This window comes from Acyrthosiphon pisum, chromosome A2, assembly GCF_005508785.2.
Source record: "Acyrthosiphon pisum isolate AL4f chromosome A2, pea_aphid_22Mar2018_4r6ur, whole genome shotgun sequence".
NCBI lineage: Eukaryota > Metazoa > Arthropoda > Insecta > Hemiptera > Aphididae > Acyrthosiphon > Acyrthosiphon pisum.
The window spans coordinates 57,846,627-57,861,568 of record NC_042495.1 but is presented as its reverse complement, the minus strand read 5'-3'; the positions used below and the strand labels follow the sequence as shown (position 1 = coordinate 57,861,568).

Here is a 14,942-nt window from a genome sequence, read left to right as displayed (position 1 = left end):
TGTTAACAATATTAAAATCAAACTATTATTTTAATTTCAGTATTTATCTTTTCAATGTATTATGAACCAGTAATGTGTTGCATGTCAATATCTTAACTGCAATTATATATATATGTATATATTATACGATGATTCGTGCAGCCACGCTTCAATTTATGCATAACAATTATATGGGTATGGGTTAGAAAATAATTATTTGTATTTTTCAGCTTTATAATGTTAAAACGTATAAGTAATAACCCTAGGATGTTAAATACCACAATGATTTTCGTCAGCTTATGGAAGTTTAACCATTGTAACTTGTAAAAATAGGGGCATAAAAAATAAATGAAAAACAGTAGACGAATATAATATAAATCAATGGTTGAATTCAACAACTAAGTAAGTGTTATATTTATCATCATTCAGGTCATAAATATTATTTTTGGTTGCCTGAAGATTGAAGACTACAAACTTCTTGCACAAGAATGATGGCATTGTATTTGCACGATGCCAACGATGATTTACGAGAAAACATTTATAATAATATTTAGATAATAGGTTTTAAAGAGGAAAGGAAAACAAAAAAAACATTTTGATATGAATAAATATCAAGGTAAAACAGGTGGGCAAATGGATGTCGCTCTGCTGTACAGTAGGTTACAAATGTGTCACTGTATAATGGATGGTATTAATTTTGAATTCAATGATATAATATCATTGTATAAGAAAAATGATTCTGAGCGGAGACGGTAAGTCAGTTTAGGTATATGGCATATTATATACTTATATATGGTATTAAAAAAAAATTGACCTATAATAGGAAGGTACCTATAATAAATTCCAAATTAATCATATCACAATATTCATTAGGTACTTATAACGCGTTAATTATCAACAACTAACCGTGATACTATCATAGATATATAATAGTATACTTTAAAAGTTTCAAGTAAAAAGTATACCCACGAATAATATTATACAATCACAAAAAAATAACTAAAATAGTTATTCTAGATTTTTTAATATGTAATTTCATCCAAATTTTAACGTAAAATGAGAATAAAAATAAACTGTGCTTATGTATTTTAGATTCTGAGCGGAGCGAGGAAGCTATTGTTTTTACAATGGTGTTTATTATTTTTTTTTCTTTTTATATCCTGTATACAAAATTTCTTCCAGAAGGAATGTTTCGAATTCAACATATAATACCTTATCTTTTAGCAAATTGGATCAAGATGGTACTTTAGAGAAGTCATTTTTTGATTTTCTCAACAGTTATTTAATGCCACAGGAAAAACCCAGGAAAATTACGAAAAAACGTTAAAAATGGGATTTTAATTTCTAACGCTTTGCTTATCACCATAGAAACGAATAAAAAATTATAATATTTTAATATTAATTCAACTTACATGATAAAATAAATAATAACAAAATATAAAATATCTAGACTGACAAACTGTCTCCGCTCAGAATCGTTTTTCTTATACAATGATATTATATCATTGAATTCAAGTCTAATACAACTATAATATACAATTACCCACTTGTAATCTACTGTACAGCAGAGCGACATCCACTTACCTACTTTTTTAGATTTTTTGGTAACAGAATTAACTACTTACGTGGAATCTTGTTTCACATTTTCAGTCCTTAGATATAAAAAATGAATTATTATTAATTGAACATTTTATAAATTTTTAACTACAAAATAATTATTCAATTTCAAATTTGATAAATTCAAATGCTTACAAAAAAAATTGTGACTATGTATTTTTAATATTTTTCAACTACTATTGTAACAATATATCAGGAGCCTTGCATTAAATTTTTACAATTTTTGGCCCAACAGATAAAACTTTATTGATGTTTATAGAAAAAAAAAACTAAAAAAATTGAAAGCTGAGAATGTTCGTAAACAGCTCAAAAAGTCAAAATATTTTCTAAATTTTATGGTGTATAGACAATGAAAATATTAACATTCAGTGAAATTTTTAAATATCTACAGTCCATTTGTTTTTTAATTACAATAAAATAAGAAAATCGTCACATGAGAAATCGAGCGAATAACAAATGTTGTAAAAATATGAATTTCAAACGCTCATAAAAATTTAATTTGACTTTCTTGTAGACATTTTTTTTTTTTTGATAAAGGTGATTTTTACATATTTTGTCAATTTTTGAACTTTAAATGCTAATAAAAAAAAATTATGATTAAGGATTTTTAATATTTTTCAAATATCATTGTAAAAATATAGTAGAATCCTTGTATTAAATGTTCAAGTATTTTTACTGAAAAAATAAAGTTTTATTGACATTCTTAGAAAAAAAATTAAAAAAACTAATAATATTAGAAACTGAAAACGTTCTTAAACAGTTCAAAACAAATGAAAATATTATGAAAATTTATCATGTAGAGAAAATGGTAATATAAACAACTAGTGAAAATTTCATGTATCTACGGTTATTTGTTTTAATGTTACACCAAAAACCAAAATAAATTTTCTCGAAAACAGATTTTGTGTAAAAATTCCTGTTTTTCCTTAATTTTTCTTTTGTTTTTCACGGCGCTTTTGAAAACTATTGGAAATCTCAAATTTTGACTTCCTGAATGCACTAACTAAATTCACTTTCCCATCAAACAAGATATTGTTGAAGAAAATCGAAGCAGTTTTACTGCCCCAAACCATGATGACAGACACAAAAATAAAAATAAATAAACACACATCATTGTAAAATCAATACATTCATCGTTCCACTCAAAATCTAATAAAAAAAGCTAAGACAAAACGTTCAATTAATTTTATAGACATTTGAGAAGTATAGGAAGACGGATTATATCTAAGAAAACTAGCGAACTTTTGGAATTGAACACTAAAAACAGCAATTGACAAAGACAAATAGCAACGAGAACACTATAATACCACTTGTATTTTTTCAAATATAAAACAATTTCAAATGTTTGTTCATATAGTTTTGCAATATTGATTGATACGGGTCAGCAATGTATGCATATTTTATATAATGAAAAAATCAATAGTTAATTATAATTTATAAATGAATTTATCTTAATCAATAACTTCAACCTTAACCTCAACTGTAAATTAACTTATTATATTTAAAATATTTCTTTCCTTGAAAATCATGTGTATATTATAATTTATTATTCACTTAATTTTTGTTCAATGACATTATAACAGCACTTTAGATAGGTTGCCAGGTTGGTACCAATAATTTAGTCGTTCAAACAATATATTTTGAATAATTCTCATCAAACTATCTGCGTGTATGCTACATGCACCTGCATAGTTTTTATAGGTATTTGTATCTCCAAAATTCATGAAAACCGATCGATTAAACATAAAGATTAAAACAGTTTTAATTATTATTTTGTATTGAAATAAACGTTATCTAAACATATATTATGTTTAAAATGCTCAAATAAGACTTCTATATTATAATACATTATAGGTACATGAGAAGTATGTTTATCTGCAGATTTTATAGGTACAATGCATTTTAAACGAGTCATTCTGGAATGTGTAATAGGATTCAGTTCATTCAGATTTAGTTATTAACTTATTATAAAATAGTCATTAATAATCATAATCGATTAAAAATGTTAATATAATATTTAATACCTACTTAAAATGTGTGTTTTCGAAAGACAAAAACTGAATCCTTATTTAAACTACTTTTTATATAATTTTTATTGAATTCAGCTGATATCTTATGGTGTCAAACATTTCAAACAACATTACTTTTTATTAATTATTTGATATAATATTATATATGTTTCTTCCAGTTATTTTTAATAATATAATACATTTCAGGATCTTTGGGTTGTTTCATGACTTTTTGACAATAAAATCTAACTAATCTGTTGATTTAAGTGATTCTAGATGGAAAAAATTGACAATAATTCCAAACAATATATAAGTTCATTGGAAACTAAAAATGCACAGTACACAATCTAAACACGGCACCTCGGTTATGCAATTATATGGCATATTGGTAGATAAAACGCTTTTTTTTTTTTTTTATTAATTAATATTAATTGGTTCAACAAAATTTTGTTTTTAGAATTAAAAGAAAACATTTCTAAAGTATAAAAATAATAAAATATAATTAATTTTACTTATTAGCATAATGTGTATATACCTATGACTATTTTATTGTGATTCATGAGTTTGGATAGTTATAGTATAGGTAGGGCTTTTGCATTGATTTGGTTAATTTATGTATATATAATATACAATTATAATATAATATAATTCATAGTATTTTTGCATTAGCAAACACCCTATAATCTTGGTGAATGACTCAACCGAACTGTTATGTGAAATATAACTTTGTAACAATGAATATTTCATAAATGAAACGCTTTAATGCAATTAAAAAAAAGTTAATTTTTTTTTTTTTTGGTTGAGGCTTCAATAACTGTGGGGGAAAGTACTATAGGTTTTGAACACGTGTGAGTTTGTTTTGGAAGCATTTTAAAATTTTAAGTGAGCATCTGTAGGTATCTGCCATACCTAGGTGAGGAATGGCGGCCTCTCTCTCCGGATACCGTGACTGCCCGAAAAAAAAAGCCGCCCATGGCCGAGTTCAAATTGGCGTCGCTGCGCGTCGTAACCAACACCTTAGTTCGCTCAGCCACTCCGCCCCCCCCCCCCCACATTAATATTTTATAGAGTATCAATTTTGTATTAATATATCAACATGTATCATTTAAAAATATAAGTTTTGTTAAATTAAATATATATAAGAAAAATGTATAAATAGTAATAAACTACAAACGTTTCATAAAATATAATAATGAATAAAGTTTTATTTCATAAAATTACAATTATATTATATTTCGCGTTAATTCTGCATTTCTCCGGACTACAAACTTTTACTAAAATAGATTTTTAAAGTATATCTATGATTAACTTTATTTTACATTCTCAAGTATTTTAAATTAAAATATTGCTAAAAGTTTTATTTAAACCCGAAAATTAAACTGCCACGTGTCACCATCGAGGTGGCTGTTAGTTATTCACAATTTTACAAAAACCACGTCTTGAAATTTCTGAAAATTACAAGTTATTTCTTTTTTTTTTAGTTGTGTTAAATTTCTAATCTTAAGTGGACCTCTTGGAAGTTTAACCCATAATAATATCTAAAACACACACACATCATTGAAAAAATTGAATTGAGTCAATGTGGATTGTACGAGTATAATGCGTGTAATTATTTTTATCAGTAAAATTCAAAATATTGAACAAACACATTATAATAAACAGCCCATGCTTTTAATTAACCTATTTGTATTTAATAAAAATGAAAGTCACAACATGAAATAACCTAATAAGGAAACTAACCGGGACAACATGGAGGGTTAACCCCCCAGTTGTTCCGAACCACAGCACTCGCCTTATGCTATTCAGCTGGAGAGTATGCATGCCCAGTATGGAGCAGATCGTGTCAAGTGAAAAAGATGGATGTAGCTCTAAATGAAACATGTCGTCTGATAACTGAATGTTTAAAACCCACACCGATACCTTTGGTACAAATTTTATCTGGCACAGCACCTCCGATATTAGAAGAAGTGTGACCAGTGATGCTCAAAAAATAGCCCAAGCAGACGATAATAGGCACCCACTCCACGGATACCAACCAGCCACAAGCTGACTGAAATCAAAGAGAAACTTTTTAAAATCTACCACGGAGATCACAACATCACTTGAATATGAACGATATCGAAGATGGATAGCATTGAACCAAAACAATAATTTTAAAGTAAGGCAAATGGAAAAACTTCCACATCTGAAGATTTGGCGGAAGCAACTGACGCTGCTATACAAGTAACCAATCAATGGAGTAAAAAGGAGTATAACAAAACAAAACAAAGCATCTGTATCATAGCCTGGACACGATAAAAAGAACACATCACTATAACACTATACGATTTTTCGTTGTACATTGTATAGCTTGGGTTCACAACAGCTGCCAGATACTCGGACGATGCGCTGCAGGAGATGCACGATGCACCTGATGAGTTTTAATTTATTAATCTTGGTTTGTCACCACAACGATCGACAACCGTAGTTACAGCATTAATTGAAATATTCATGCGATCCGGTGGAACATTGCGTTCGGACATATTTTTGTCTCCGCGGTAGGTGCTCTACTATTGAAGTGGATGGCATCTGGATATCGGCTTTAGAAATAAAACATAATGCTGTGTATTCAACGATACTGTTTCGTTTGATATGGACGATAAAAAGAGGCTGCACATCTTGCGGTCATAGTTAAGTTATTATGGTTCAGCGTTATTGACGACATAATAATATTATAATTAATATACAATATTTAATATACGTTTAAGATAACGACACGTTTAATAAGGGGCTAAAATATAAGTGAATTGCTAATAATATTTAAACCCTAGTTAGGTATCCATTTCCATGACGACAAACTTTGTACAATATTGTAACTGTATTGGCAACGAAGTTTAATTCACATTGTACCTATTAGTAAAGTAAACTGTGTCAAGGAATGAAATGCTTAAATATTATTTTTTGGGTGACTATTTATTTTATTGTTTGGTAAATACTTTGTGAATGGTAATGGCAAATTTTAATTGAAAATTTAAACATAAAATATGTCCTGCCAACGTGATATTTTTAATTTTGAGATTTCCCTAGGCAGGATTAATATGATACTCGTTCTCAAAATTTGTTGGACTGTCGTTGAAAGTTCAGATAGATTTTGATTCAACGTGTCATCAGACGTATTATTAATATTTTATTTTATTTGAAATACCTTCTATTGATTTAACTTCTTATGAAAGTTTATATTTTCTATTCGTGCATGTGACCCCGTATCCTCCTCATTAATATCTAACCACAGTATTAATTTTATTTCTGTCATGCCATATACCATAATATAGTCGAAAAGTTTGCGTTCCGTACTACGGTAATTAATTGGAAATAATTGGAGAAAATATTTATGAACATTTTCAGCATATGATTTCACGTATCTTTCTCACAAATGTTTTTGATTTTATTGTACATAAAGAATAAAATATGAATAATTTCAAGAACATAATAATGTGTAGAAACGTACGGTAAGTTTGGTCTTTTGTACTAAAAAATTAAAAATATATATGTTCACTCCTTTTTTCCACGAACTTACGTTTAATATTAATTTTAAAATGAACAAAATTCAGTCTGAGTGTTGTAAATAAAGAAAACCAAAATAATAGTTTAGGAATATAATATTATAACAAATTGTAATTAAATGTGCATGGCACAAGTAACTCAACTATTGACATTTATTTTTGAATAAAGAAATAACAATTTTAACAGAGAGGAAGGCTTTTAAATTGGCATATTATTTATCATAACTATTTTATTACAAATTTTCAGTAGAATAAAATAACATGAACAATATTTTCATTGTTATTGAGAAACGTAATATCAAATCTTCAAATAAATGACACGAAACGTTAACAAATTTAATTAGGTTAGCATTTAATAATTTTATACGGGTTCATTATTTTAAAATATATTATTATATTAACATTTGATGTATTTGGCTTAAAAAAATATAGTTTCAGTTTCGAAAGAAAAACTAAACGTATCAAACAATTTATTTTATTTTCAAAATTATTAACTATTTCTGTTTTTTTCTATGACATAATGACATATATCAGGGATGGGCAACTCAATGATACTAGAGGGCCAATTTTGAATGTGCGAAAATCTAGCGGGCCAGAGAACATAGAAAGCAAAAAAAAAACCTAATGTTAACTATAATACGCCTATAAATAATATTATATTGTTTACATTAAATAGTTCAATGCTGGATAAGAATTTATGTCTAACTTTTACGATAAACATTATATCGGTTTTAATAATTTTATAAATATAATAAAATAAAATACAGAAAAATCTTAACATTTTATATTTTTATAGACTAAATTGAAATGTAGCATGGGCCAAGGAAAAATGGTACGCGGGCCGCCAGTTGCACATCCCTGACATATATTACAGTGTAGATACCTATGTTATATTTGTGTACGTTCCCATAATAAATTCCCATTATAAATTCTATAAAATAAAATGTTTAGTTGATAGTATTCCTCGTATAGTTTGGACGTAATGGATCCGGAAAACTCTAGGTTTTGAGTTTTTGGAGTACCTATGGTACATTATTTTTATACGAATATTAAATACATTTTTTAATGGAATAAAAGAATGTTTCAAAAATTATATCATTCCCGCGAGAATGTGAAAGTTTTAATGGCTTTTTATTCGTGACATTTTTTTTACGCCAAGTAGTAGCTGTGTATTGGGTTTTATGGAAAATTACCACGTTGCCCTTAAACGAAATATACAGTGACCGCGTACACAAACACATATCTATATGCCAACTAACCGACAACTCCATGTTATTAAGAATGTATACGTGCCAAGTTTAATAAAATTCCGAGGTCTGATTTACCAGACTTTTTCACGTACGTTACCTCATATTATAGTTCATACAGAATAATAAAGGGTTTTATGCTCTATAGTCTATATTGTATTCCCGATAACAATCAAGGGACGAAATTCATTGAATAATACTAAAAAAAATATATATATTTATATGTCTATGTATTGTACAATGTAAGATGCTTACTACGTTTTAGCCGGTGAGTATAAACTAAATCGATTTTTCTTGTTTGAGGTTTATAACTTTAAATCGCGAGTCTGCACGATCAAAGAAACGCATAGCTAGCAAATTTAGTCAGCTGCGGATCGGTAATGATAATAATAATATAATGAATTGCTACCACCTTAGGGCAGTTTACTATAAAAACCTAAAATCATGTTGACTTACTTAAATAATTAAATTATAATTTTAGACTGGTTGGTGGTTATTTAATTAAGCGTTATTAAATATTTAATAATGATTGCGTGCGTATAATACGATATAAAATGTTTACAGTAAACACGTATGTTGTTTGTATAGTTTAATAACATAGGTAGGTATACCTAGTTCTACAATCTCTCGCATTATCTTATACATTAGAAGAACATTAACATAATTTCATTAGCCCCGGGTATAAATCGTCTGCCCGCACATGCTTACTCACCTTGTTCCAGATCTGGGCCAAGGACCGTTGTTTGTTGTAGCTATATCTATTTATTCAATGTGTATATGTATGTATTTTTTTAAATCCCTTGTGAAGATTGCTTACGAACCTTTACAAAAAAGTCTTACCAGTGATCACAACCAATATATATAGAAATAAAAAATGTCAACAGGTATGTCTATAATATGGTATACCTAAACATATTCATTTTAACAGGCTGACTTCCGTAAGACTCGTGTTTAACAGCATACTTATTAAATATTCTTTTAACTCAACAGTCGCGAGTTGTAACATTATACAGAAGTTAAAGATTTTTTAACATTAAACATCATATTTAGACAGTAGGTATATACATTTCTTAGTGCGGCAGATTTATAAATAATGAGCTAATAATCATACCTTTGAAATACTGCAACTTCCTGCGTTACTTGAAATGTTTGATTTTACATTTCTCCTCCCCGTACAATTTACTATTACAAATTCTATGAAACTGGCAAACACAAAGCACATACAAACTCCATCCCAAACATTCATAGCTGTCAAATTAGCCACGTCGGGCAATGTCCGGCGGAAACTGTTGGAGGTCGTAAAGTAATTCAACATTGTTGTAACTCCTGAAATACGTAAATTTTCATTTGGTTTAGTATTATAATTCAATATGAAATCATGAAATATGATAAAAAAAAAAATAAACAATAATGACCAATAATTGTCCGCGCTGGCACTGCATCCCATTCTAGGAAAAATGTGATAAATGATGAGGTAACTAAAATTAACCCTGGTATGAAAATAGTAGCGAAGTAAAACGTCCTATCTCTACTAAATATCAATTCCACTTGTAGACAACTGTAATTACCTGGAATATGTATATATATAAAAAAAAAAAAAATGTTTTATTTAAAATATTTATTACAGTAATATGTTACTGCATTTAAAGTGAAACACGACAACACGAATACAAATTTAAAATAAAAACACATACAGTATAAATAATATATTATAAAATAAAAAAAAATGAACTGAGCTAATAATAGTGAAATAAAACATAATATAAATAATATTGATATTATATTATGCGTATGCCTAATAAATAATAATATGTTGTTCAAAAACGTTTTATATTACCTCTCCAACTTCCAGTAGAAGCACATTCATAAGTTCGATTTCGTTCCAAGTAAGCATTTGAAGTTTTCAGATTAGGTGACTTTATTAAAACAAAATTGTCTTCTTTCCAGACATACTTTAAATCAGACTTCTCATACGATACTGTGAAAAGAAAAGGTTTAAATAGTTGAGAAAAAATATTATTCAATCGATTAAAATCACCAAATCTCAACAACATATTTTATCTTACGCAAGCACAGACATAATTATATCATTACAGATTATATATAACCAGATGGTGCACTTCTGCATTTACTGAACTCGAGCCCTCCTCAATGCAGTAGGACTACATGTGTGGAATAAATTATTGTAAAACACCTTTACTATAATTATTGTATTAAATAATATGAAAATGGCTATAGAAAGTAGGAATATGGCGCTAGTGCTAAATATCATGTGATGCGTACAGTAAACAATCAATAATTTCTCATAAAACTATTTTTCTCTCTTATTGGTGATACTGATTCGAGGTATGTTTTGATCTCGGTTGTAGATATATCTTAAACCGTGGTTTTGATTTATTGTTATTTTTCAGAATTATATGGCTTGAATAGGAATTACGAAGCGCACTATTAGGTTTTATATTATAATCTGTGTAATCAGCAATGTAACAATTATTTTCAATGACAAAGCAATAAATTATTATAAAACGTAATATGATATATTATAATTTATATTATCACAAATATCACAACTAAATTAAACACTTCGTCAAACTCCATGTAAAAAATGGCTAAATAAGTAAAAAAAAAAAAATCAGTCATTTTTTAAGATATTTAAGCACTATAAAGATGTGATATATTATTATCATGAATAAATGCTAAGTAAATTGAATTTAGGTATGTACATTTATTTTGTTAATAATTTATCAACTTGGCGAGAAATTATATACTATTTTTAGTTTATATGACATGAAATAACGTGAACAAAATAAATAAAATGCATTAGAACTGCAGTATATAATATTTGACAAATCTATACTTGTCAAAATAATCACCATGTAAATAATAATTAAACTGTTGAAATAAAATAAGTGTACTTTATTTAATTTACTTAGCATTTATTCATGATATCACACCTTTATAGTGTTTAAAATCTTGGTTTTAAGTTAGTACGAAAACAATACCAATTCATATCCACGGTCGTGGCGTGAGCTAAGTAAAAAAACAATAAAATAATAGCAGTGGAACGACAGTGTATATTATTATATCGAAACTAGAATTGAAATAAATACTTCGTCGAACTCCATGAAAATAAGGCTTAGTAAAAAAAGATCAGTCATTTATTAGATCTTTAAACACATTTTAAATAATACTTTACATGAATTTAATATGAATTATTTTGTTTTTGTTGATCAATCGTTAAGTGTAATGAGTACCCACATGCATTATAATAATAATTGAAGATATTTTTATCTGACACGCATGTTAGGTACTTATTAATTTATTCTTATTATTAATTCTAATGCTTACTGCTTTCCATGGAAAATGTACACAGTGGTTGATCGAATGGGAATATTTTCATCGATCCTTCGCAAACCAACATCAGATGACGTCTATGAAAAAAAAAAAAAAAATAATAGTAATTCGAAATTTTTATCAAGAAAATATTTAACAAAAATATAATATATATATCTATTATGCATATAAATATCTATTATATATAATATTTTATTTGTATACAGCGGGAGAATATTAATTATTTTGAATGTTTTAATATACTAGGTAAGTACATACATATTCGAAATTGTATTTATAAAAAATGTAATATACGTAAATAAATTAAATTATAATATAACATTATATTGCCCTTATTTATTTGTCTGAGAATTTTTAATATGTATAACATTTCAACATATGTTTTAATTTTTAACTGCATAGTCTGAAGCTGAAAACTTTTAATAAGCTCTTGATTTATAAATATTGAATATTCTACGAATAAATGTAGGTACCTACCTAACATAATTAATAAACGTGTAAAATGTAGACGAGGTGGAAAGTTGCAGGTACCCACTACACATTTTGCAAAGTACCCATTAACCTTCTCTTACCTAAACAAAAAAAACTTACTCATAAAAAAATAACGTTCGTTCGATATTCTCTATTCATTTAATAGATTTAATCTATCTAAGATCTATTTAATTGTTTTTTTGAATATATTGTAATTCAAATTTTGGAATTAAAAACGTAATCTACGAAAATTAGTCGCAATAGATATCAGTTTCCAAAAACTAAATATCAAAAATCTTGTTTGCCTTTTCGAGCGCCTTACGAGATAGTTAACTGTTGAAAGTTTGACTACATTAAATAATATTTAAGCCATAATGGCTGTAATTTTGCTGTAAAATATTGTGATAAAGCTCTTCAAGTAGAAAATGTGTTTTGGGTGATACTGATAATCATTTATATACTTTTTTTTCACTATAACAAAATATATAACGTTTTATTTTATGGCATTTTTCAAGTTTTAAATTATTTTCTACAAAATGTATAAAATACATACAATTATAAAATACTCTTTAATCACCAATCTCGTAATATCTACAAATTAAAAAGACTATAACAATATTTCTATTTTAATTTTCATAATTTTTTCTATTATTGAAGTATAATTTAAATTTTAATACACGTTTTTTGATTCTGAGTGAAACGATGAATGTATCGATTTTACAATGATGTGTGTTTTTTTAAAAATTTTTTTTTTTGTGTCTGTCATCACCTTTTAGGACAGTAAAAGTACTTCGATCTTCTTCAACAGTATCTTTTCTGATAGAAAAGTGAATCAAGTTGGTACTTTGGGGGGTCAAAAGTAAAATTTTTCCTGTAGTTTTCAAAAGCGCCGTGAAAACCAAACGAAAAATTAAGGAAAAACGGAAATTTTTACGCAAAATCTGTTTTCGAGAAAATTGATTTTGGTTTTTGGTGTAACTTTAAAACAAAAGACAGTAGATACATGAAATTTTCACTGGTTGTTTATATTTTCATTTTCTAAACATAATACAATTTTCAAAATATTTTGATTTGTTTTGAACTATTTAGGGACATTTTCAGTTTTCAATATTATTAGTTTTTTTTCTATGAATGTCAATAAAACTTTATTTGTTTAGTAAAAATACTTGAAAATATAATACAAGGCTCCTACTATATTTTTACAATGAAATTTGAAAAATATTAAAAATCCTTTGTCACAGTTTATTTAATTAGCATTTAAAGTTCAAAAATTGACAAAATACGTACAAATCACGAAAGTTAGCAAATTATTTTGGGTTAAGAATTCGTAAAAATTTTTCTTTTTAAATCTAAGATTTTAAAATGTAATACAAGATTCCTCATAATATTGTCTACCTTTATCAAAAAAAAAAAAAATGTCTACAAGAAAGTCAAATTAAATTTTTATGAGCGTTTGAAATTCATATTTTTACAACATTTGTTATTCGCTCGATTTCTAATGTGACGATTTTCTTATTTTATTGTAATTAAAAAACGAATGACTAGATATTTAAAAATTTCACTGAATGTTAATATTTTCATTTTCTATACACCATACAATTTTTAAAATATTTTGACTTTTTGAGCTGTTTACGAACATTCTCAGCTTTCAATTTTTTTTAGTTTTTTTTTTTCTATAAATATCAATAAAATTTTGTTTGTTTGGTAAAAATCGTGAAAATGTAATGCAAGGCTCCTGATATATTGTTACAATAGTAGTTGAAAAATATTAAAAAATACATAGGCACAATTATTTTTTATAAGCATTTAAAGATCGAATTTTGACAAAATTTATCAAATTTAAATTTGAATAATTATTTTGTAGTTAAAAATGTATAAAATGTTCAACTTTTATATCTAAGGATTGAAAATTTAAAACAAGATTCCAGGTAAATAGTTAATTCTGTTACCAAAAAATCTAAAAAATACATAAGCACGATTTATTTTTATACTCATTTTAATTTCAAATTAAGACGAAATTACATATTAAAAAACTTAGAATAACTATTTTAGTTATTTTGTTGTGATTGTATAATATTATTCGTGGGTATTTGAAACTTCTAAAGTATACTATTATATATCTATGATAGTATCACGGTTTGTTGTTGATGTATAACGCGTTATACGTACCTATTGATACTGTGATATGATTAATTTGAAAATTATTATAGGTCAATTTTAGATTCTGAGTGGAACGATGAATGTATTGATTTTACAATGATGTGTGTTTTTTTATTTTTTTATTTATTTTTTTTTTTTATTATTTTTTTTGTGTCTGTGTACACGATAAGTAGTCGAAATAATAATACGATTTTCAACTTCAGTATCTTGTTCGATCAGAAAGTGAATATCGTTGGTGCATTGGGGAGGTCAAATTTTTAATTTCCCAGTAGTTTTCAAAAGCGCCGGGAAAAACAAAAGAAAAATTAAGGAAAAACGGGAATTTTTACGCAAAATCTGTTTTCGAGAAAATCGATTTTGGTTTTTGGTGTAACTTTAAAAAAAATGACCGTGGATGCATGAAATTTTGACTGAATGTTTACATTTCCATTTTCTATACACGATAAAATTTTCAAATTTTTTTTTAGTTTTTTTTCTAAAAATATCAATAAAATTTTATTTGTTGGATAAAAAAGCTTGAAAATTTAATAGAAGGCTCCTAGTATATTGTTTCAAAGGCAGAT

General features: G+C 26.8%; 1 protein-coding gene across 3 annotated transcripts in view; it reads right to left on the bottom strand.

The window, feature by feature from the left end:
* The window catches only part of LOC100162616 (glutamate-gated chloride channel), a 99,981-nt gene that overhangs the window by 39,424 nt on the left and 45,615 nt on the right, over positions 1 to 14,942 (bottom strand). For all 3 annotated transcript variants that reach the window (XM_029490208.1, XM_029490209.1, XM_029490210.1), the window contains 4 exons: positions 11,743 to 11,825; positions 10,232 to 10,372; positions 9,810 to 9,962; positions 9,506 to 9,720 (listed from right to left, as the gene is read on the bottom strand). In XM_029490208.1, the coding sequence (XP_029346068.1) occupies positions 9,506 to 9,720; positions 9,810 to 9,962; positions 10,232 to 10,372; positions 11,743 to 11,825 (592 nt within the window). The remainder of the gene's footprint in view (positions 1 to 9,505; positions 9,721 to 9,809; positions 9,963 to 10,231; positions 10,373 to 11,742; positions 11,826 to 14,942) is intronic.